The sequence below is a fragment of the Podarcis pityusensis genome (assembly GCF_964106645.2).
Source record: "Podarcis pityusensis genome assembly, chromosome: 5".
In the NCBI taxonomy this organism is placed as follows: domain Eukaryota; kingdom Metazoa; phylum Chordata; class Lepidosauria; order Squamata; family Lacertidae; genus Podarcis; species Podarcis pityusensis.
In genome coordinates, this window is record NC_138032.1 from 33,194,421 (window position 1) to 33,218,473 (window position 24,053).

General features: G+C 42.5%; 1 protein-coding gene across 7 annotated transcripts in view; it reads left to right on the forward strand.

Moving 5' to 3' along the window:
• The window catches only part of NMNAT3 (nicotinamide nucleotide adenylyltransferase 3), a 40,837-nt gene that overhangs the window by 378 nt on the left and 16,406 nt on the right, over positions 1-24,053 (forward strand). For 3 of the 7 annotated variants that reach the window (XM_081007003.1, XM_081007004.1, XM_081007007.1), the window contains exon 2: positions 10,780-10,919. In XM_081007003.1, coding sequence (XP_080863129.1) covers positions 10,811-10,919 — 109 coding nt within the window. In that variant the 5' untranslated portion in view covers positions 10,780-10,810. Of the gene's footprint in view, positions 1-8; positions 188-722; positions 1,136-9,952; positions 10,072-10,779; positions 10,920-24,053 lie in introns of those variants that run through there. The other 4 variants (XM_081007006.1, XM_081007005.1, XM_081007008.1 and 1 more) reach the window with 3 other exon arrangements.

Genomic DNA, 24,053 nt, shown 5'->3' on the forward strand with positions numbered 1-24,053 from the left:
TGGGGGCGTGGAACGTGCTCACGAGCATGTGCAGAATACAGACACTAATTTTATTGTAGGATTCCCGTCCCCCGTTGGCAGCTGGCCAGAAAATGGAACAGGCAAGAAGTAACAGTAACTGGCTTGCTGCTGCTGCTGCTGCTGCTGCTGCTGCTGGCCCGTGAATACAGAGAGGTTTCCTGTACAGGTGAAACTTTGTCATTGGGTGGGTAGGGGGGCAAGTTGCTCGGCTAGTGCAAAAATAGGCGATTCTGCATGAACCCCAGGTTCAGTTTTATTAGTCATTTAAGTGTTGGAAGCAGCATATGCACTTTAGTGCTTGTGTGGTACCTCAGGTTAAGTACTTAATTCATTCTGGAGGTCCATGCTTATTCTGGAACTGTTCTTAACCTGAAGCACCACTTTAGCTAATGGGGCCTCCCACTGCTGCTGCGCCATCGGAGCATGATTTCTGTTCTCATCTTGAAGCAAAGTTCTTAACCCGAGATAATATTTCTGGGTTAGCGGAGTCTGTAACCTGAAGCGTATGTAACCTGAAGCATATGTAACCCGAGGTACCACTGTATATAAAAAAGACCCACATCAAAGGCTTCTGAATGAACATAGCAGCAGGCATAGGATAAAAGGAGAGTGCCTCGTGGGTCAGTAACTGGTTAAAGAACAGCAAGCAGCTGGGATGAATGCGCATTTCTCACAAGAGGGAGGCAGAATACCCCCAGGATCTCTCTTGGGACCAGTCTTTTTTAAAGTCTCCATAAATCACCTGAGGCGGCAGTCAAGTTCTGTGGTGACAGTTCAGTATAGTGAGAACAGACTGTGAGGAGCTGGGAAAGGATTTCACCCAAGTAGTGAGCTCAAAATGGGAAGTGCAGTTCAATGTCAAGTGATACACAGAGAAGCGAAATACTGTATAACTTTCCATGTACGCTTATGGTGTCTGAACCCATCTGGTTTAAGAGCTTCTGCTCACTTATTGGATTGCAAACAAGCCCACACATCACTGAACATACAATCAGGGGCCCAGTCAGTGCACACTTGTCATTGATAGACCTTTTACAGTGTACTCTTGGCCATGCTTACTCCGATGTAATCCCAATGGTAAACGAGCACAGGATTGTGCTGCAAGGTTGATACAGTATGTGAAGTATTTTTATTATTTTCTTCTGAGCTATTAAAACGAAGTATTTTAGCATCTGATTCTGGGAGATCATAATTAATTGTTGGTGTGTTACTTTTAATCCAGAGGTTGCATTGCAGATTCCTTGCCTCAAGTAATGACCTGAATTCTTTATGCATTTTGTGAAGTTAGTGCTTGAATGGGAAATTAATTTAACATATGCCCATATTTTCTTCAAAGGCTCATAGCTTAATTATACATTCTGAAGTCAGTAGGACTAGTACATTTTAAGGAGGGAAAGTGATGTTAGTTCAGTAGATGAATGCCCTTAAAACTATGGAGGTGAATGTTGGTGGTAAGAACAATCCTGGGTCTAAATACCAACAATTTGAGTATTTATAGCCTTTGCAATGAAAATTACATCTGGAGAGACTATTATTATTCTTGTGCTACAACGGTAATGTGGTGTATGCTGTTAAATCACTATCATTTTTAACCCCAAAGGTATTAAAATTATTCTGCTGTATATCATTTGTAAACTGTTTGAATTCATTCAGTATGGCATGATTAATACTGTACTCTATGGGTGAAACTCTTGGCTGGTTGTATTTTTTTTATTTTTCCGTACATCTTTAAAATATATTGTGTTTTTCACAAGACACTTGAAAACGACCTTTAGTCTGTAACACTTTTTTATACAGGCTCGTGAGTATAGTTAATGTGGTAATGTGGTATGTTACATGGGGCAGATTTTAGTGGGAATGATGGTCCATAGAAATGGATTATAATTCCAATTAATTCCAATTAATTTAAGTGAAGTAAGTCATTCTGGTTCTGTGAACATATGCAGTTTTCAAGATAGGCCTTCCCAGTCACCATTTTGCTTTGGTGAGAGCAACATTGTAAATGGGATACTTTCTGGAGGTATAGCATCTCTTGCGCTGGAAAATAGTGCGCGAGAAAGAGAAAGAGAAAAAGAAAGAAAAATTGAATGCTGCTTAATCCTTTCCTTCGCAGCTCCCCCCATGTAAAAAAAACCCAGCTGAATTTGCTTCCATCAGATTTCATGTGTGTGTTTATAAAGCTAAGCTCACACCTAGAATTCTGCAGGGTAGAAAAGAGCCATTGTGGCAGTAGTGGGGAGATATAATTTGGAGGAGAAAATGAGTAAGGAAGAGGTTAAGTACTATTAACTCCTGGTTCCTTTTCATTTAAAGCACACACACAAAACATATGCATGTAATGTATTGTTCACCCCTGAGTAGTGTCTTATTATTATGAAATACATATTAAGGAAAAATGAAATTTTGTCTCCCCTGTTGCAGTAGTCTTTTTTTCATTACATTGTGTGGTAATAATATATACTACATATATACAAAGTAGACTGTATTTATTAACACGTCACATACAGTCATTTCCTTCCTCTGCAGGTGTTTATTTAATATTGGCAGTTCACAGTTCAGACCTAGCTAATTTATGCTCTTCATGAGGAACAAATTACAAATAATTGCTAGTAGGAAACAAGCAATTTGCAACTATGGTATAGAATTCTAATCAAAAAGTTGCCAATGTAAAATGTGTGCAAACACTTCTAAAATTGAGGCTCTGTATTCCCTCTCCCCCTGAGAAGTTTTGGAAATCTCAGTGTCAAATTCAAAAACTAATTATTTTGGGGAAACTTTTGTATGTGGTCATTTACTTTTTCTGTTATTTTCAATGTAATCTGATACATATCTACTTCAAACGAAGTAAAATAGCAGGTGGTATGTTCTTTGCTTTTGGAAATGTTAAGGAGCTTGTTTCAGAGAACAAAATGGGCACATCAGGAAACTCCTGATTAATTATACCATGTAATGGGGTCTGCAGTTCAGCTCTACATGCTGAGTATTTGAGCATAATGGTTACTCTCTTCCTGATTTTTCTGATTCTATGGGAAATTGACAAATTTTATTAAATAAACTGATTAAATAAAAAAAGGCTCTCCAACCAAGTCATAATATATTATGAAATCAGTATTGCTGGGTATGAAGAGGTTTCCCTCACCATCTACATATTGTTATCCCTTTAAGCTAGATGGTTCTTGCAAATGGAAAATTCTGAGGCCTCGCAACAGGTACTACAATGTGCTTGTAAAAGATAGTCTCTAGCAAAGGATCTGTGAAGAAGTCTGCAGTGTCAAATGGTCTATTGATATAAGAATCCCAGTGGTTTATTATTATTATTATTATGTAGAGAATAAAGGCTTTCTGCCCCTCTCCTCCCCATCGCATTGCTTCCTTTCAGCCCACTGTATCTGTGTGTTTCTTGCCCTTCATTTTACTAATTTTACAGCCCACTCAGGAAGCTCAAAAATTAAAATGCAAGCTCATCACTATATTGTAGATTCTCGTAATTAATCATAAATGTCTCCAATTACTGACTGTTTTCAGCAGAACCTTCTGAGGTAACATCATTTATTATTGATACCTTGTAGGAATAGAAGTGATGCAGGAAGAACTTATGTACATTTTCTCACAACATTTGATTCCCACACAAACACACCTTTTCTCAAACTAATTGGAAATAGCTTCTGGGATGTTTGTCCATGTGTTTGGCCAGGGGACACTTTGCTGACCTGTGAAATTTGGACTCATTGAAGTGTTGAAAACACCATGAACTTGGAGCACCATCCAGGTCATAATGGTAGAATGTGAAAATATGTAACATATTGGCTGATGATAGCCTAAACCCCTAGTTTTATGTTGACAATGGACAACTCTTGATTTCCACAAGTAGACAGCTATATTGGTTGCTATCCTAAGGAACTCCTCATTCAAGATGATGAAGTGACCTTTAAGGCTAGGTGTGTTTTGCTTTTTTGCTTTCTTATATTAATCTTGCAAGAAATTAAAAAGGTTTCTTCTCTTTAACTGAAATGTTTTTTTTGTATAGGCTGCAGCTGGGGATTTTGGTAATGTTCACTGAATGTTATTCTGTTAGGGTTATTTAAATTGACTACTTTTATTGTAATTTGAATTATATGCTTTAATGTTTCTTTTTAATGTAAGCCACTTTGGGAAGTCATGAAAGGCAAATAACTGAAATACATAACAAGTAGAAGTGAACACTGCAATTTATTTATAACAGAAAAAATGAGTTAACTATATAATAGTTATTAACTGTTATGGTGCATTAGTTGTTTCATTCATCCTATAATTGTGAACATTCATAGAATAGTGTGTTGTTATGCTGCAACGCTTTCTCAATTACTTGCGTGGAAGCCCCACTAATCTCAATGGGACCTCTGAGTAAATATGTATAGGATTGAATTGTAAGAGTCCTTGAAGAATAGTGTTCAATGTGTACATGTAAACCAAGATATCATGGGCATTCTTTAACAACAACAACTTTTTAAATGGCATACACTTAATGCATTATATATATTTTTAAAGTGTAAAATTCTACAGTGTTTGAATGGTAGTTTCTGAATGTGTTCCAGCTGCCTCTGATGAAGAAGTGTTCTACGTCATTAAGCTGGAGTATGTTTGTAAATAAACAGACATTTTCTTCCAAACCTTTTAAGGACTGCTTCCTTGCTATTTTGGTGGTGGGTGAGCCCCAGTGCTAAGAAGCAGAAGCCTGTGACCAAATGTGGAAGGATGAAGGCTTGCCTTATAGTGGAGTGAGGCATTATGAACTGTGGCAATTCATATTCCCGAATGACTCCTAATTTGAACTTTGACTCAATCACTAGTTCAATGCCATTATTTTTTAGGGTAATAATTATGCTGATGGTGATTTTGTGTTTGGAAGTTCGCAGTTCAGGAATGCTGTTGGGCTTGATGTGAGTTGGTGAGGTTGAAGCTGACGGTGGTGGTCCAGGGGTCCTTCTTAACCAGCTTCAGCTGGTTCACCTGTGTGAAGAGAATGGACCTTCCTTCAGTTACCCATGTAATGTTCAAGCTGGAGTACTGCAATGCTGTCCATGGTTTTGGAACTTCATCTGGTACAAAATTCAGCCTTCAGGTTGTTTGTTGGAGCCAGGCGGTTGAAGCAACCTATGCTGTACCACTGTGTTTCTGGCCCCAAATTTAAAACGTGATGACCTTTGAAACACTGAATATTTTTAAACCAGAGTATTTTAGCATTCCCTGCACCCATATCAATTTACCTGTGCCTTAAGATTCACTTCAGAAGCCCTGCTTTTTAGGTTCTCACCTTGAAAGACAAGTTAGTGGGCTCATGGAACAGGACCTTCTCTATGGTGTCTCCACGGCTATGGAACTTGATTGTATGTGTAGTTAGGCTGGCTCAGTTTTTTTTTAGTTGTCTGTATGATCTCCCCATCCCTAGTTTAGCAAACTGAGAATGGGTGTCAGACTTGTGTGCGCATATCTTTACCTAGTCACGTCACCTTGAGTGCTGGCTTCACTCCAGGGCTGCTTCCTGTTCTGTCTGTACGGGCCATGTTGCTTTATGAACAAGGATGTAAACTAGGAGGAATCTATGGTTTAAGAACTGACTGAGTACCCAGTTAGTAAAACCAATGTTCTCTGGTTTGGATATATTGGGAATTCTGATTTAAACGGACCTTATTTGAAGGTGGTATGTTGGGTGTGTGCCGGTCTACTTACGCTTGCGTTGCTTAAACGGTAAATAATCGGGAATTGTAAGGAATATTTAAACTTTATACAATCTAGTCAGTCATATTTAAATCTGACAGACCTCATAGGCATAGTACTAGCTTGTAAAGCTCCCCCTTTTAATTTCAACTGTTCCTGTGCTATATAAGAAACTGGACTTTGTATACAGTGTACCATGTTTTCATCTATGGTTGCACATTTCACAGTCTCCAGTTTTAACAGTTCACTTTGTTGCGTTAATAAAGGTCCTTGAAAATGCAGCTGTGCTCAGGGTCAAACTAGATAAGGCAGAGCAGCCATCCACGCGTCTGCTCCGTTAGCATATAAAGTTGAAGAATCCTCTTTGCCGTAAAATGCCTGTGGGGGAGCAAAACTCACTCCTCCACCTTACCTGCTGTGTTCCACCAGAAGTGATCTCAACTGGGAAGAAGCAGCTTAAAAGTGCAATAGTTTAAGAGAGCAGGGTGATGAGTTTGGCTTTCCTCCCTCATACGGTCCTTTTCATGTGAAGAATAGGTCCTTACCCAGCTCTGCTTTATGTATGAACAGGGCAGACACTGAGATACATGGCTGCCTTGTCACATCTTGTTTGGCCTTCAGATTCAGGGTGGAGTGTGGGCTTTGGCTTCAGCGTGCAAGAACTTGCAAATGGGAGATGTATGCAAGGTATAGCTGGCTGGCATGTGGCTTTCTAGATGCTCTTTGACTCCAGCTCTGATCAACCGAGACTGACATGGGTAGTGATCAAGGGTTGTTGACTTCTAGTCCAGCTACATCGAGAGGGGCACAGGCCAACACCCCCGGTAGGATTTCTAGAGCCATGTGGGTACATAAGTTTATGTACTTAGTGAGCAGAGTCGGCTATTTTTAGCTAGAGACATTTCTTTCATTTTCATTGTCATTGCAGACACATTATTGATGCGCTGCAACGATCAAAGAGAATTAAGTATTTCCAAATCATTGCTTTGAAGCAGTAAACCTTACAGCTGTGTGCCTTCCTCCTTTCTGATGCTGTACTTGTGCATCTTGATTTTGAAATAAAATAATCTCTGATCTTAAAATAGATTTCCTGAGGGTTGGTTTGTATCTGGAATTCCAAATACCCCATTTTTACTAGAAGCCTTTGTAAGAGAAGTTCAAACCCTGGGTTTCAAGTTAATGCTTACGGGCAGATCTCTGTATCCTCTTTGTATGATAACTGCACTACAAATAAACCAAAAACAGTTTGTAAGCAGTGTGGCAAGAAACTGCTTTCAGCATTTGAAAGTACAACAGCTATTTGAAAATTAAGTAGTTCAGGTCAGGAGCTTTGAAATGATTCCTGACTGGGGCTGCAAATTCTTACTTGTCCCTCTTGCCATGGTGAGACGTCAGCGAATCTCTGGTGAGCAAGATGAATCCTTAAACCAGAGTGGGAAGAATGACTCTTGCCCCTTCCCCAGCCACAAATGTAGACGGAAGCCTGCTTTTTAGCTCTGTGCTTATTGAGAGCCAAAGAGCCATTTTTAAAATCGTCTCTGGCTCTGAGGTAGAGTAGAACAGTGTAGTCACAATAGTTTGCCCCTGCGCCTGCTGGGAGTTCCATTTGCCTGGTAGATGCCTACTTCCCCTTTCTGAGCTGGAGGGGTAGCTATATAGCTGTGTACAGCCTCCTGCAGATTGTTCTAAAAACAGGCTTTAGAATAGAAGCAGCAACCCATCAGGTCATTTTTTCTTTTTAGAGAAAGCAACTTCCTTTTAAATATTAGGAAGAACTTTCTAACAGTAAGAGCTGTTCAACAGACTCCCACGAGAGGTGGTGGATTTTCCTTCCTTGGAAATTTTTCAGCAGAGGTTGGAAGGCACCAGTCATGTACATAGGATTTCATTAAGATTCCTGCATTGCAGGGGGCTGGACTAGATGACCCTCAGGATCCCTTCCAACTCTACAGTTCTCTGATTCCAGAAGATACAGAGACCTGGAAGATGGTTTCACAATATCTTTTATTTGAGTAAGGGTAAAAAAAATAGATGCTAATGATTTCCACTTAAATCAGGACTGCCTACTTGAAAGTCAGATATTGGACACATAAATCTGAATATTGATGCTGTAGCTGCTTTGTCTCCCACTGTTATCTCACTGGTTCCCTTGCCAGGCCTTCCATCCACATCACATTGGTTCTTCCACATTGAAAGAATGATTTATTACAACTGAGGAGCAAGTATTATGTGGCACCTGCAACAGGGCAAGTTCTGCAGATGGAAACAGTCAACTGGGAATATACAGGGAAGGCAATCCCATAAGTAAACATGTCTCAAACTTTTAAAGGCTTTATGTACTAATAGGAACACCTTGAACTTGTCCCAGTAGCAAATTGGCAACCAGTGGAGATCTCTGAGCAAAGGCGTTCTATGCTGGCTGGGTCCCACTCCTGTCAGCAGCTGTGCTGCAGCATTCTGCACTAACTGCAGCTTATGGATCAAGCGCAATGGAAGCCCCTACAACAGCCCCTACAGAGAGCTATTGACTCTCTGGCCTACTCCCAGGAGTCTCTGCATAGGTTTCCTCAATGCAGACATCCATGCTCAACCTGTGGGTGTCAGGAAATGAGGTAAACGATCTGTATGACAATGGGCGTGCTAAGGACAAAAGCACAATCCTATGCCGAGTGAAGCCTTCATGACGGTATTTGAAGGGAGATATGCTCTCCTTTTTCTGCCTTTCCCACTTATACACAAGTTTCTTGACCAGCTGCCCTCTACTTTTCCTTCTCTCTCTATTCACACCTCACCCCCTTACATACATTGCTCTGCTTTTCCTTTCTTTCATTTTCCATGACACAGTTACTGACTTGTCTACTTAACAAGGGGCAATTAATGAGGAACAAATCCAGCGAGGTCTCTTCAGTGACTAAACTTTGAATGCAGAGTTTATTTCAGGGTGCTGTAAGTGTCTTTGGAAAGGTGCAAATTGACTCTTACTTTGACATCTAAGCAGGTTTTGTCAGCTTGAAAGTGCTTTTCTTTTTTTTAAGCGAAGGGGTCTGTTTTCAGGACCTTTGTTAATGGCCCCCTAATGTACACTGTTTGCTGTTACAGTCACAAAGTAAAAGCTGCTGCTTCCCAGCATCCTGTATTCTTAATTAGATTTCCATTAATTTTCTCTGTGAGAGATAACGTGTGTACATTCACTTATTTATTGAGTGTTGTGGTGGTGGGTTTTTTGGATGAGTGCAGTCATAGCAGATCAACTACATTGAGAACAAAGTATTTGGATGCATTGGGACTCTTGGGTGCAGGGCATGTGAATGTCTTGTTTTTATACAGTGTGACTTACGGTAATTTACATGCTCCAGTCATCCAGGCAGTAAGTATTTCTTCTCCAATATCATGGTTCTCTTTTTTCTGATGTAATGTAGCCAAAACACCCACCACCTATGCAGGAGAAGGAGGTAAAGGCTGCCTTGGTGAACCCCAAAGTTTGCAGAAGTAAAAAAAAATAAAAATCTTAAGAAAGACACCCTAAGAGGGGAAACCCCCCAAAGTCCAATGAGCGCTGAGCATACTCAGTGGCCACAAAATGCAAATTGCCTGGGGATTGGTGAAATGGAAAACCAGATCGGAGTCGAGTGGTTGGAATACTGAAGAGCAGCCCTCCACACTGTAACATTTTGTAGTGATCCCACTTGTGACTCTGCTAGTGATAAAAGTTACAGACAGCCAAGTACCTATTAACAGGTTCTGGTCATAGGTAGGCCAGAGAGCCAACAGCCCCTAAATTCACTTTGGCCTCTGGCTTGGTATCCCATTTCTGAGGGATGAACCATCAAAATTTTAAGTTGTGACTGCCACATGGAAGCTGCTGGAAATCTATATATTGGCATTACCACTTGGTGACCTTTTTAATATGCGAGACCCACACACAATACAATTTGCCACGATTGTGTGGGGAGTCACTACTTGAGCAACAGGAGGAGTTAGGTTTGAAAGGCATGAATAGCTCAAAGAGTCTGAAGCAGAAGCATTTGGAGTTCATTCTCATATAGACAGTGGTGGTCCCTTCAGAATAACAGGTCTGATATAAGAATATTTGTTGTTTTGAAGCGACAAACTATTTGGAGTTCAGATGAATGTTTGCAGGACAAAGGCTGAGAGAGGAGCAGACTCAATCTGAGTTATGAACAAAACATCCAGAGCTGCTTGTCTGCCCTCACAGGTTTTAATCTCTTTTCAGATTATACAGAGAAGTCACAGAATTGAAAACACTGACTTGAGGCCTTAAGGCCGAGCTGACAACGTGAGACAAGGGTGATCACATTTCATGAGTCAGCTTCTGTTTTCAAAACAAAACAGGTATAGGATGGAGAAACCATTGCACATTGGAAGGGTCTGTGTGGATGTAACAAGCCCAGTGGTCCTAATGAAAATTCTCCCAAATTGTTGAAGCTCCTGTTCTCCCAGGGGAACAGCCACTTTGCAAAAATGACACCTTTTTTCTTGGAGTAACTAAGCAGCCTTAATGCATAATTGTAGTTACGCTGTAATGGAAATAGATGCTGTTATTTATCACATGATGAGCTAGACATGTAGCACTGGCAAAGTGAGAGCATTCCATATTGATGAAGGTCCTATCAATGCAGAGGACAATGATAATGAATAGGAAAAGTGCTGATACCCAACACAGCCATGTGTGTATGCAGTATTTTTCTGAAACATTTGCATACAAGATTTTGACTTCATTGTATTTTCTTCGTGATTTGATCCACCCTGAAGATCCTATGGGACAATATAGTGGGGGGAGAAGACATAGATTTCAAAACTAAATAAATCTGGTGTAGCTATAGTATAGTCCTCCCCAGGGCTCCTATTTATTTCAATAAAGATGTAGATTTCAGCATTAGTACTTAGGATATTCATTCATTGTTAGTCTACTATAATGTTTCAGTGAGTTGCTTTTTTAAAAATAGAATGATGATTCATTGTTCATTTTGAGAAAAAGTTTCAGAAGGCTGTTAGCTGTATGAGCTAATATAATTGCTATTTCTCCCCTCACCCCTTTAGGGTGTGTTGCTGCAGAAGATTGCTTGCCTAGATGAAGCATCTGACACCCCTCACCCTTCTTGCCTGTGGCTCTTTTAACCCCATAACAAACATGCATATGCGTCTATTTGAACTAGCAAGAGATCACCTTCATCAAACAGGTCAGTGTGCAGAGTTGGAATGTGGAACCATTGGAATCTCGGGAAATTGGCAACATTTCACATCATTGCAACACATTTTTATTCCTGTTAATTAAAGTTCAAGACTTAGATATTTCACAGCATGCTGAACAGAATTTTTGCACCTTTATCACCTCTTAAAATAAGGCTCAAAATATGGAGATATAAAATGGGATTTTCACACCACAACGGTGAAGTTATGTCAGCTGTTTAGTAGAATAGTTGCAGATTTAAACTTGTTTGAAGGGGCCTTACTCCCCCTGCGCCATTTTTCTTGAGGAGCAAAGAAACACTTTATGTATGTATTACCATTTAGTCTAAAGATTTACAGTTTACACTAGGGGGGGAAATGGGGAAAGGGGGCATATTCATCAAGGTGTAGAACTGCTTCTTCAAAACAGAACTTGCAAAAGAGCTATGTTTCAGCAGCTTTGGTGTTTCATTCAAATGACCGGGATAGCTCTATGGATCATCTAACTCACGTTCATTCAGGCACCAGCAAAGCCTCAAGGTAGGGATAAGTAGGTAGCTATTTATTTAAAGGCTCAGAATCATTGACAGATGGAGTGTTGGACATCGATGCTTGGAAAGCATCAAGAAACAGTTCAGGAGCATTTAGCAGATTGCAGATTTCCAATGCTTGGGTGAAACAAAAATACCAGAGCAATATTAGTGCATCATAACACTTGCGTGAGCAAGTTACAGAACCAGAACTCAAATACAGTTTCAATGACCGGTGACAAGGCAAGCTGTGACTATTGATATTTGGCCCAATTTACCCTTGCAATGCTACAATGCAAAAGAGAAAAATGGGAAGGGATCTATTAGTAGCAGCCAAAGATTTTTTAGTAGAAAATTGGGGAGGTACTTCCTCAGCATCAGGGAAGGAATGGCTTGCTGCAGTGAGTGAAGTGGTTGACAGACTTCATCCAAATGAGAGAAGGTAAACAGAGGGTAGCAAATTTTAACAATAACTGGCTTCTGTTTTTTCTTTTGTGAATTTAAGGTATAATCTTAGAACTGACAAATATTGAAACTTTCCCCTGCTTTAAAGAGATGCTTGCTGTTACATTTTCATACATGTGACCAAGCAGTTATATTTTTCTATATTTTTTCAGGTTGTTATCCAACCCATAGTAATTGGATCTCTAACAACTGCAGTTTCTAACAATTATGTTCTCTTCAATTACACATAATGTTTGAATTGTATAGGCTATTAATGGTGTATGGTTTTGTATAGGTCTGAGTTTAGCTTTCTGGTAAGTTGTTTTAAGGGAAACGGAGACAATTAGCCTGCAAAACTGGTTAAATAATGACAGCTGTAAAATAAATGAATGTTACCGAGCAAAACAAGAGGAACAGAAAGCCATCCCTGCCCTTATGAAGGACATTTAGAACCAAACTAGACATGAGTATGTGTGTTTTGTTTAGGTAAATGGCATCACAGGGAAGCCTGGTCAACCTCCAGCCTGTGTGTGGCAGTGAGGAGCATTTTAACACTTTCCCTCTCACAGTCCTGACAAAAAAATCCCCTTTCTGAAGCTATTTGCATTTTAGGGAAGCCTCCAGTGACACCATTGGTACTGAGGCCCAAGGCTTAAACCCTAGGCTGCTATTTATATAATGAACAAATGGGCATAAGTGCACATTAATTGCTCGTGTATTCAATTATTGTTACATCTAGTTTGACCCTTGGTTGATCAGGAGGCTTTGGCTGTGGCCCTCTGACCCTGCATATTTGAAAGCACACAGGAACTGGTCCTGGTAATGGTACCCTGGCATTTGTGGGGATTGCATTGTTTGGAGCTGCTTAGGCCCACATCACTTTCTTCAGTGTCTTGGCTGTAAAAGCAGACACTGTTCTTTGCTCAAGACAGGTTCTTAAATTGCCCTAAATGAAGACACTTCCTTGTAACAAAAAGAGCTCTGGTCATCAAGTCAGAATCCATGTGTTGGATCCAGAGCACATTAGTTGTACTTGAGTCTCATTAACATTGTTGAGGCTTAAGTTAGGCATGCCTTACTTTTCCCAATTACTTCAGTTGGGCTTTGTGCAACTAACTTGGTCTGCATCAAATCCAGTGAACCCGTTTTCACAGAATTCCAATTCTTGAAATCTATTTCTTCATGGGTTAGAGTACATACAGCTATGAATATAAGGGACACAATAAGTATGATAAACAGATTATGTGAGCGCAATGCCCGTACATTGCAAGTTTTTATAGGGATCAATAGAGCAATATTCCAGCACCAGTTCAGTGCCACCCATTTCACTTGCACAGGCATACAAGTAGGCAAAATGATGGGACATTAGAGGGCATGTCTCTGGTACTCCCATGTTTCCCTTCCCCTACAATCAGTACAAGTGAGTCTATTGAACCCTATTGAATCCCTAATTGTACAGATATGAACTTGTAGTGTTGGGGATCAGGCCCATCCCTTTAGGAGGGTCCTTTGGTAACTTTTTATACACTTGTTGGTGTCTCAGCACAAACTCTTTCTTTTCTTTTTCATTTTTGCCATTCCAAGCACAGCATCTTATTCATCCCTGCCAAGCAACTTTGGCTGTGTATGTTAAGTGAATTTCTCTCTCCTCTATTCACACCAGTGGGCAAATTTTATGAAGTCACTTCCTAAATACAATGGATGTGACTATACACCAGTGAATAGCTATGAGAGTAATGCACCCCTTTGTATTTTATTAGTACTCATGTGAAACCTTATTTAACTTTTCATGCCTTGTCATGCATGGCTAGATATTTCGTCTCATAATGCGATTCAATTCCTTGTTCTACAAGTGCCTTTTAGTACCGTGCTGATGGTGCCAAATATCTTTTTTGCAATCTGTTAGTGCTAATGCTCTCAGATGCTCATGTTCCTCTGTGCTCTTATTATCTTCCATTGCTTCCTACAGTTTAAAGAAGGTCAGAAATGATCTATCTTTTCTATGTATTTTACCTTTAATGAAATCTTTTTTATAGAGTGCTTCAGTCTACATAATGAAAGGAATGTAAGATGTCGGCCTGAGGGAAGATGAAAAATACAAGACCACTCACCTAGTGCTCTGGGTTAGATAATAACAACATGTGTGGTTTTATTTCTCTTCTTTCTTGAATTTGTTCATTTTTGACCACCAGTGGGGCAGGAGGCCAGCATATAAAAAAAGCATCAGATTGTGGGCTTAAGTGAACCTTTTGAATAATCCTTATCTACCCATAAGCAGGCACTTCTTGGCTAAGATGAATATTGGAGATGTATACCATATTAACATTTGGCAGGCAGTTATTAGAAACAAACTGCTGGACTAGATGGATCTTTTGTTCTGAACTAGAAGGATTTGAGAAAAGAGTCAAGGGAAGATGAGAAAAACGTAAACCAGCAGCGGACTTGGTCTCTAACATTAGGAAGATATGATACTCGCAAACACAATGTTAAGCATTGTGCCATTTAACTCAGTATTGCCTACACATGACTAGCAGAGGTTCTCTAGGGTTTAAGATGGATCCCTTTCCCAACCTGAGCTGAAGATGCCAGTGATTGAACCTGGAACCTTTTGCATCAAAGCAAGGGCTCTACCACTGAGCTTACAGCTCTTCTCTCTAATATTAGCTGCTAGATCTCCCATTTTGCTTGCTACTCCTTCGCTGAAAATAACGGATATGCAATTTTGCCTGTTCTAATAAATCTAATGAACTTGCAAATGAACATGTGTAGCAGTCAAATCAACACATCCCATGGTTTTGCCACCTGTTTGCCACCAGATATGCTTTAATAAATCTAAGAACAATGTCTGATGGTTTAAAATTCCCTTTCAGACCAAGAATCTGTAATGTTGGTGGCTTGTATTATAATAATATAAAGCTTCCTCTGTCATTTTCTCATTATTTCTTCCTCATCTGTCTTTGTGCAGACCAGAGGAAACCTCAAAAATAAGCTGGCAAAAAGGCAGTTGTGGTCAGTTTCTTCCCAACTGGAACAAACATTATTTACCAAAACATATTCACTCTTAAGGGACCTGGGTGGTGCTGTGGGTTAAACCACAGAGCCTAGGACTTGACAATCAGAAGGTCTGCGGTTCGAAACCCCATGACGGGGTGAGCTCCCGTTGCTCGGTCCCTGCTCCTGCCAACCTAGCAGTTCGAAAGCATGTCAAAGTGCAAATAGATAAATAGGTACCGCTCCGGCAGGAAGGTAAACAGCGTTTCCGTGCGCTGCTCTGGTTCGCCAGAAGCGGCTTAGTCATGCTGGCCACATGACCCGGAACCTGTACACCGGCTCCCTCAGCCAATAAAGCAAGATGAGCGCCACAACTCCAGAGTCAGTCACGACTGGACCTAATGGTCAGGGGTCCCTTTACCTTTTATTCACTCTTAAATCTTTTTTCCTGCACATCAGCCATACCTGAATCACACCACTTGAACGTGTGTTTGACTTGAGGGAGAGTTTAAACTTGAGCAGTGGTTGGGTCTGAAGCTTTATTAGCTGGCTCAGCAAGTCTTAGATCAGGCTGTAACACTCAGATCTGACAGCATGCTATTTTTTGAAGTCCCTTAACCCTACGATCTCGTTATTTTGGAAGGAATGCATACCTCACCTATGCAAACATACCGGCATAATTCCTCTTTCAGCCTACTTGTTTCACAACGGCACATAATTTGATCAGGGTTTTTTGTGTGTGTTTTTTTGAAGCACATATGATCTTTCTGCACAGAAATTTTGAATACTATTAGTTTTACTTTATAGTCAGTCCCTCCCATTTACAGTGTTTGGGCAGGTTTGCTCTTATTTCACACTCTTGGCAGGAGGTGGATAGGCTTACATGGTCTATTGCAAAGTACTGTATGATGATCATGGTATTGTATTCCATATGGTGTTTCCATTGTAGGGTTGCTGCTTATCTCCAAAAGTTCAGTTTCACACTAATGCTTCCTATACAAGGAAGTGGTCTTAAGCCATCTCATGTGGATACTATTGCTGGGACAAAGAGAAAAGAAAAAAAGCCAGATTTCTCCATTGATTTGTAGGGATCAGAAAGAAAATGCCCCTGAAGACAAGTGGGTGACCAAAGTTTCCATAGGTGTTCTAGGAAATGTATTGAGTCTGGGAAGCTATGGAGAATCTGAAGGTGTTGTGATGGTGTGCAGTATTACTTAATTACCACCATGGCATAAGCAAATAAGTTCCACTATGCTCTTTTCCAAATGAACAGTAGACCATGTAACAGTTGTGTTACATTAACTTAATTATGTACAGTCAATATATTAGATAGAAAATAAAGTATTCATCCATTTCGTTTACTGTGGGGCAAAAAGACCACCTCCCGCTTGAGTGGATTTCACCCAAAGATTACTGTGCAACATCATGTGCCAGTTTCACTGATCTCAAGTTAGGAGTTTCTCTAAGGAGCATTTAATCTAATTTGAAGGTTTAAGTGTTATCATTAACATTCCTTGAATACAAGGATGTTCTGGTTTGACATATTCCTGGTCACATACCAACTGAGAATAGAATAGAATGCTGAACACTAATTAACTAATAAGGTTCTGGAACCTTTAAGGATACGAGTAGTCATGTTTAAAAAAGGAAGAAAATTATGTGGGATACTAGGATTGGTAATAATCAACTTTAAATATCTGCTAAAAGAAATTGAGTGTTTGGGTTAGTTGCAACCCATTTTCAGTGTTAAAATCTTATTTTAAGAAGCTTCTATGATAAAGGAGATGGGACAGGTTAGTAACCAGGAAAGGGTAGCACAGGACCTCTGTATAGAGCAACTGCAGGCAGGTTGTCTCCCTTGAAGGAGGTACAAGCTCCATGCAGGGGGTGGGTAGGAACTCAATTGGAATACCAATAGGAGTACCAAAGATCACAGAATGCAGAAAAGATGCATAGAGAATGGTTCATTGCCCTGATTTTCTGTAAATCACAATGGACTGGGTATCTGCACGAATGGTCCATGGCCATCTGGCGAAAATGACCAGCGGCTGGCCGTGTGAATGTATCCTAAGGGGCCATCTCTGTCCTAGTGCAGAACAAGCCATCTGGTCATGGTCCTTGTGGCCCAAGCATCATGGCTTTCTTCATTTGTGTGTTGTCTTCTTTGGGAGTAGTCACAAGGTGATGTGATGTACACTGCAAAATCCCATTGCATATCCAGCTGTCCAGCTGTGTAATCTTCGTGAAGACTGTCACTTCTGTTTGGAACAGATATCTGTCCACTGCTTGCCAGCAAATGTAAGGTCCTTTCCAGCAGCAAGATATAATGAGAATAGCAACAGTATGAGAAATTGCCCTTTAATCCTCATTAACAGGTGCTGAATGCATATGAGGATCCCAGACACTTGATAAAAGCAAGGGGACTGCATCTTATGTAACACACCTCCTTCCCTCCACCTTTTTGCCAGGGATTTGCAACATATTTAAACCAAAAGCTATGCAACTGAAAGAATAAAATGCTTGATCCCAGGTGCCAGGTTAGTGTCAGATTTAATTAATGTCACAGCAGTTGCTGGCATGAGTTTAACTTTGATTTTCCATTACAGAATGAAACTTGGGGAAATTAAATACTGCATGATAAGGTATTTCCATGTAATCTGGAGAAAAGGTTAGAGTGTAATCTGTGATAATTCTATTTAAGATGGCAACAGTGCCTTTTTCAAACCTTCAGAGCTTAGAAGGTGCTGAAAGACATAAAATAAATATATAAATTTATTGTTACTTTACGTTCCTATTCTTGGTGTAGCTTTGATAACCAAACAAAGCCATATAATAGTGAGAAATATTTCCCTCTCCTTCTGCAAACACCCATAGGAATTATATCTAAAACATTCAGTGTTTCCAATCTTTCTATCCATTATGCGCATAAAACATGATCCAGCTCTTATATGCAGGGAGAGGAAGAAAAAGAGTATAACTGCATTGCTGGCCCTGCACCAGCTGCAGTCCACAGGAATGACATCTTTTCCTCGAATGCTTTCCTGGAGATGATGTGATCATTAAGCTGTATCCCCAAAGCAGTAAAGTGACAGAGACAGGGTCAGGTTCATAGGTGCAGACTGGCTGCCCTCCCAAATGCAAGTGTGTGGCTGCATGACCGAAAAGGATCCTTTACAGCTGATATAACTTGCTGTTGTCTTGTTCTCAGCGACTCATCTGGGAATGCAGGCAGTTATCAGATTGCCCAAGCAAGGCTTGCAAATCCTTCCCTGCATAGCATGCCCTCAACTATGCTCTGACCAACCCCACCCACAAACCAACAGGACTGCATTCAAATGGTGCTTTATTCCATTTTCATGACTTTTCCCTGTTAAGTTCTGCAGTATATATCTGAACTTTCATACAACGAAAAAGCCACTTATGAAACTATAGTGGAATATAGTACAAGTTTATTGCTCATTATTGTGTTATTTGCTTCCGGGGGGGGGGGGGGGGGCTTTATTTGCAAATAATATAGAAATGAGTGCTAAACATGTGCTATATTCCACTATAGTTTCAGAAGTAGCTTTTATGTTGTGTGAAAGCTCAGACTTAATGCGGAAATTAACAGTTAGGGAAATGTCCGTAAAAAATAAACAAACTGCTGTTTAAATGCAGCCAAGGGATTGATGGTTTAACCTATTTGCATTTTCATGCCAGGTTTGTATAGATCTCATCTGATTTTGTGGATTTAAAGAAAGCATGAGAAATGTGTGTTTACATTTTATTTTTTTTTTAAATAATATTTATTAAAATTTTCAAAAATACAGAAAGAAAGAATTAAAATACATTCAGAACCTTATTTTCATATATCCACTTTCTGGGACTCCCCCCTTCCCCCACCCCTATCATATTCCTTTTTCATGTTGTTGGCTCCACAAGCTCTCGGTTCTGATTAAAAACTTAATTTGTTTAGACCATTATTCGAATTTAAAATTTCTACACTCCTCATCAATACCCTTAATAAAAAACCAAGAATTTCTTTCCCAGGGCCCACCCCATTTTTATTCCACAATTTCCCTTTTTTTTTTTAATAATAAAGACACCCCACATAATAGAAATATCAGAAATAAGAAATAAAAGGTATAATAGATGAAACAAAACCAGTTCAAAAAAAAAGAAATTGACAAGCCTTTGGATTTTAGTTCTCCCCCTCTGTCCCCGGTTTAATTTCCCCCTGACCACCAAACCATGTTATCCGCCTGGAATTCTTACAATCCATAAATCGCCTATTTCCCCCAACTCCTTGCTGGCTTTTTTTTTTTTTTTTTTTTCCTTTCATAATTATTTTTTAAAACACTTAGCTTCAGATCTTTAATAAAGCTCCCCCCATTGTTCTTTCCAAATTGTAGTCCAGTTTCCTCTTGTTCCGCTGCTGAAACGTTCTGTCAGGGAACTGCCATCGGAAGGAAGGGAAGTGAAAGGGCTCACACAGGTTGGGAGAGACTCAGCAGCTGAAGAGGGAACCAGTAGGGGGAGAGGAGCTGGGCTGAGGGAAAGGGAGCTGGAGGGATGGCTCAGAGACACTTCCAGCGAAAACAGTGGGGAGGTTTCAGGACCTCCTGTAGGGACACCCACTCCTCGCCGGAAACTGTCACGCAGAGAGTCCAGAAGACGTGTTTCCGTTAAGGAGCTTTTATGTTGGAAGCGATTCCGAAAGCAACCACTGTCGGAATCTGCCAGCGACTGACGGAGCCATGTTTAAGGGGCTCCGTTACAGACAGAGGTTTGCAAACTTGACCAAACTCTGAGGGACTAGGATTTTACACACAAGCAGCTCATCGTCCCATCACAGCATTCCGACAGTCTTCGTGAGCAGCTTGTGCAGGAGAAGGCATCATGAGCAACCCAGCCGGAACCGGAGAAGCAGGAGCTGGAGCGGGTCCAAGCCTGGAAGAAAGGTACCGGGTGTTGGAGGTCCAGCTAGCGCTGCAGACGGCGAGGCTTGAGGAGAGGAGGGCTCAGGATGCAGACAAAAAGGGGAAAGACACCCAGCTCGTCAGAAAGGTACCAGGATTGGTGCAGAAGTTTGGGGGGGAGCCCAAAGACTATCATGGCTTTCGGACAGAGATGCAATATGCCCTCAATCTGCAGTTTGATGAATTCCCTGACGAGGAATCAAGAGTGGCTTTCGTGATTGGGCATCTTGAAAAGGGGGCGAGAGACTGGGTTAGACCCCTGATGGCAGCGAATAGTGACGTCCTAAAGGACACGATGAAGTTCTTTCGCGCCATGGATCTGATGTTTTCCAGCGATATTGAACAGGGAGTGGTCCGCAGACAGTTAATGGCTTGCAAACAGGGGAGCCGATCTGTCCGTGAGTACTGGACTGAATTCACCATGTTGATCCATAAATTGGGGTGGGATCTATCGGCGGAACCCATTCAAATGCTTTTTGAAGAAGGGCTTTCTTCGGCTGTGAAAGACGAACTTTCCCGGGCGCCCAGGGCGGAGTCTATGGACCAGCTGACCAAATCAGCGCTGACCATAGGAGCGCGCCAGGAGGCGAGAGCATTGGAGAGGCGGGAAGGGAAGGGGGAACGTTGGAAGGAGTTCCGCATTCCAGACATTCCAGAGCCAACTTTCCCGCCGGCAGAGCCGATGGAAATCGGAACAGCGCGCGCGCGCGCAGTTTCAAAGCCCAGTGAGGGGGGAAAGAAGGAGGGAAAAGGCGCCCGGAAATGCTATCTCTGCCAACAGCCAGGTCACTTTGCCAGAGTCTGCCCCCAGAGGAAGGAATGGCAAGGGATGGTAGGAGCTGTGGAGGGAAGAGAGGAAGAAATACCGAAGCAAGTAAAAGCCAACGCCTGGCTGCCACCGTCGGGGCACAGCAGTCAGGCCAAAGAGCAGTGAAAGTGCCCACGCCAGAACCTCCTAAACCCGCCCTAGTGATAGAAGTGGCGCTAGAGCTGCCAAACGGACACCCTCTAAAGATAAAGGCGCTGTTGGACTCAGGCAGCTCCTGCAATTTCATGAGCAAAGAGTTTGCAGCTGAACACCAGATACAGACGATCCCTTTAAGCAACCCCCTGCAGGTGACCACGATCGATGGCAGGGAGCTGTTGGGAGGAGAAGTCAGCTTGCAGACCGTCCCAATGATAATGAAGGTGGCAAGGCACACCGAACTGATAGCGTTTAATGTGGCCACCTTGGGAGGAGCTCCCATTATATTGGGGATGAGCTGGCTAGCGTTACATGATCCGCTGGTGGGCTGGCATCAGAGAGTGGTTTCTTTTGGTTCAGCACATTGCTTAGAACACTGCAAAGAGGGAAAGGGTTTGGCAGGGGCCCAAGCCACCCTAGCAGGGACTGAAGTAACGGAGAACGTGAAGGTACCACGACAATACGCAGATCTCCGCGACGTCTTCAGCGAAAGGGAAGCTGACCAATTACCCCCGCATAGACCCTTTGACTGTCAAATCAATTTACTCCCTGGGGCACAGCTCCCTGTAGGCAAGCTGTACGCCATGTCAGACAGAGAGATGCAGGAGCTAAGAGAGTTCATTGACAAGAACCTGAAGAGAGGGTTCATCAGAGAGTCCAGGGCGGTGGGGGGCAGCCCAGTGTTTTTTGTGGATAAAAAAAACACGAACAAGCCGAGGCTTGTGTGTGACTTCAGGGCCTTAAATGCAGTGTCAGAACCAGTGGCTTTCCCTATGCCCAGGATTGACGACATTTTGACAAGGGTCAGGAAGGGAAAGATTTTTACTAAACTGGACCTAAGGGGGGCGTACAACCTGATACGAATAAGGAAGGGGGATGAATGGAAAACCACCATGTTCACCCCTTTGGGGGCATTTGAATATTTAGTTATGCCCTTCGGCCTACAAGGAGGCTCCGCGTGCTTTCAATCGTTTATGAACCACGTCCTGGGGCCTTTGCTTTACAAGAATTGTGTGGCCTTCTTAGACGACGTGTTGGTGTATTCTGAGAATGAGGAGCAGCATGTGAGAGACGTCAGAGAAGTGTTGAGCAGGCTGCAAGCCAACCAGCTGTGGGTGAAACTGGAGAAGTGTCAGTTTCATACCAAGGAGGTGGAATTCCTGGGGTATCGCCTGTCAGACAAGGGATTGGCCATGGATCCCGGCAAGGTCCAGGCGGTGCTGGAATGGAAAACACCCAAAACAAGGAAGGATGTGCAGAGGTTCCTAGGATTTGGGAACTTCTATCGTAAGTTCATCCGAAACTTTGCCCACCTGACGGCGCCCATTACGGACTGTCTCAGCAGTAAGAAGAAGTTCGTTTGGACTGAGGAGGCGGAGCGAGCATTTGAGGAACTAAAAAGGGCCTTCGCCTCGGAACAACAACTCCTGCATGTGGATTTACAAAAACCGATGAGAGTGGAAACTGACGCATCAGACAGAGCGATTGGGGCGGTGCTTCTGCAGCCAGGGAAGGAGGAGTCAGAGTGGAGACCGTGTGCCTTTTTTTCGCGAAAGCTGAACAAATCCGAGAGGAACTACACGGTGTATGACCGAGAACTACTAGCCATTCATGAGGCGTTCCGGAGATGGAGGCACCTGCTAATTGGCGCACAACATAAGGTGCAAGTGTGCACTGACCACAAGAACCTAGAGTATTGGAGGACGGCACGAGTGCTCAACCAACGGCAAGTGAGATGGGCCCAGGAGTTCTCCAAATTTAACTTTGAGATTTGTTACGTGCCAGGCCCAGAGAACATTAGGGCGGACGCTCTCTCACGCAAACCGGAATATTTGGAGGAGGAGGGAGCACCCGAAGAGAGACATGTCATTCCAGAGGACCGCTGGGTGTGTGGGGCGGCATTGGTGGGACAAAGAGAACTGGTAGAGGAAACAGAGAATGATGAATACGCCCAGAATAAGCTCAGAGGTCTTAGGGGTGAGGGAGAGGAACCAGGGGGTTTCGAGGAAAGAAATGGAGCTTTGTATTACAAAGGGGCACTGTATATCCCTGAAGGAGACTTAAGGGGGAGGGTACTCAAGCAGTTGCACGACAGCCCCACGGCGGGGCATTTTGGACAACACAAAACCATGTGGTTGGTCACCAGGGAATTTTGGTGGCCTAAGGTGAGGGAAGATGTACGGGAGTATGTAAGAGGGTGTGAGCAATGCCAGCGAGCCAAAGGGGAGAGGCGGGCACCGGCGGGGCTATTAGAACCCTTACCAACCCCAGAACGACCTTGGGAGGCAGTGTCGATAGATTTTATGACTGATCTGCCGAAGTCCAAGGGGAAAACAGCCATCATGGTGGTGGTAGACCTACTAACAAAGATGTGCCACTTTGTAGCCTGCTCGCATGCAGTCACGGCGGAAGAGACAGCGAAGTTATTTGTAGAACACATTTTTAGGTTGCACGGGGTGCCATTGAGGGTGGTCTCAGACCGAGGAAAACAATTTACTTCCAGGTTCTGGAGGAAGCTCATGAGCTTACTGCAGGTGGAGGTCAACTTTTCGACTGCCCGGCACCCTGAAACCAACGGGCAGGCGGAAAGAGCAAACGGGGTCCTCCAGCAATACCTGAGGTGTTATGTCAATGACAGAGAGAATGACTGGGTAGAAAAGTTGGCGCTGGCGGAATTTGCCTACAACAATGCCGAGAATGTGTCCACAGGGATGAGCCCCTTCTTGGCTAATTATGGGTGTCATCCCAGGGCTTTCCCAGGGGGAGAAGGGGAGAGATGGGGTGTCCCGGCAGCCGAGCATTTTGTAGAAGAAATGGAAGCAATCCATCGTCAGCTCCAACTCAACTTAGAAAGGGCGAAGGAAGAATACAAGAGGCAGGCAGACAAGAACCGAAGGGAAGGTGAAACCATAAGGGTGGGAGATAGGGTGTGGCTGTCAACCCAAGGGTTGCCGTTCAAAGGAGGTTGTAAGAAATTAAGACCCAGGAGATTGGGTCCCTTTGAGGTCATTCAACAGGTCAACCCAGTGGCTTTCAGGCTCCGGTTACCCAACCACATGAAACTGCACCCAGTATTTCACAGGTCGTTACTGTCACCGTATGAGGGGGGACGAGAAGGGATGGCCACTCGGGGACCGGTCATAGAAGAAAGGGAATGCAGCAGCCATGTGGCAGAAATCCTCGACGCCAGATGGAAGGGGGATCAGGTGGAGTATTTGGTAGCGTGGGAAGGAGAACCGGAGTCAGAAAACACTTGGG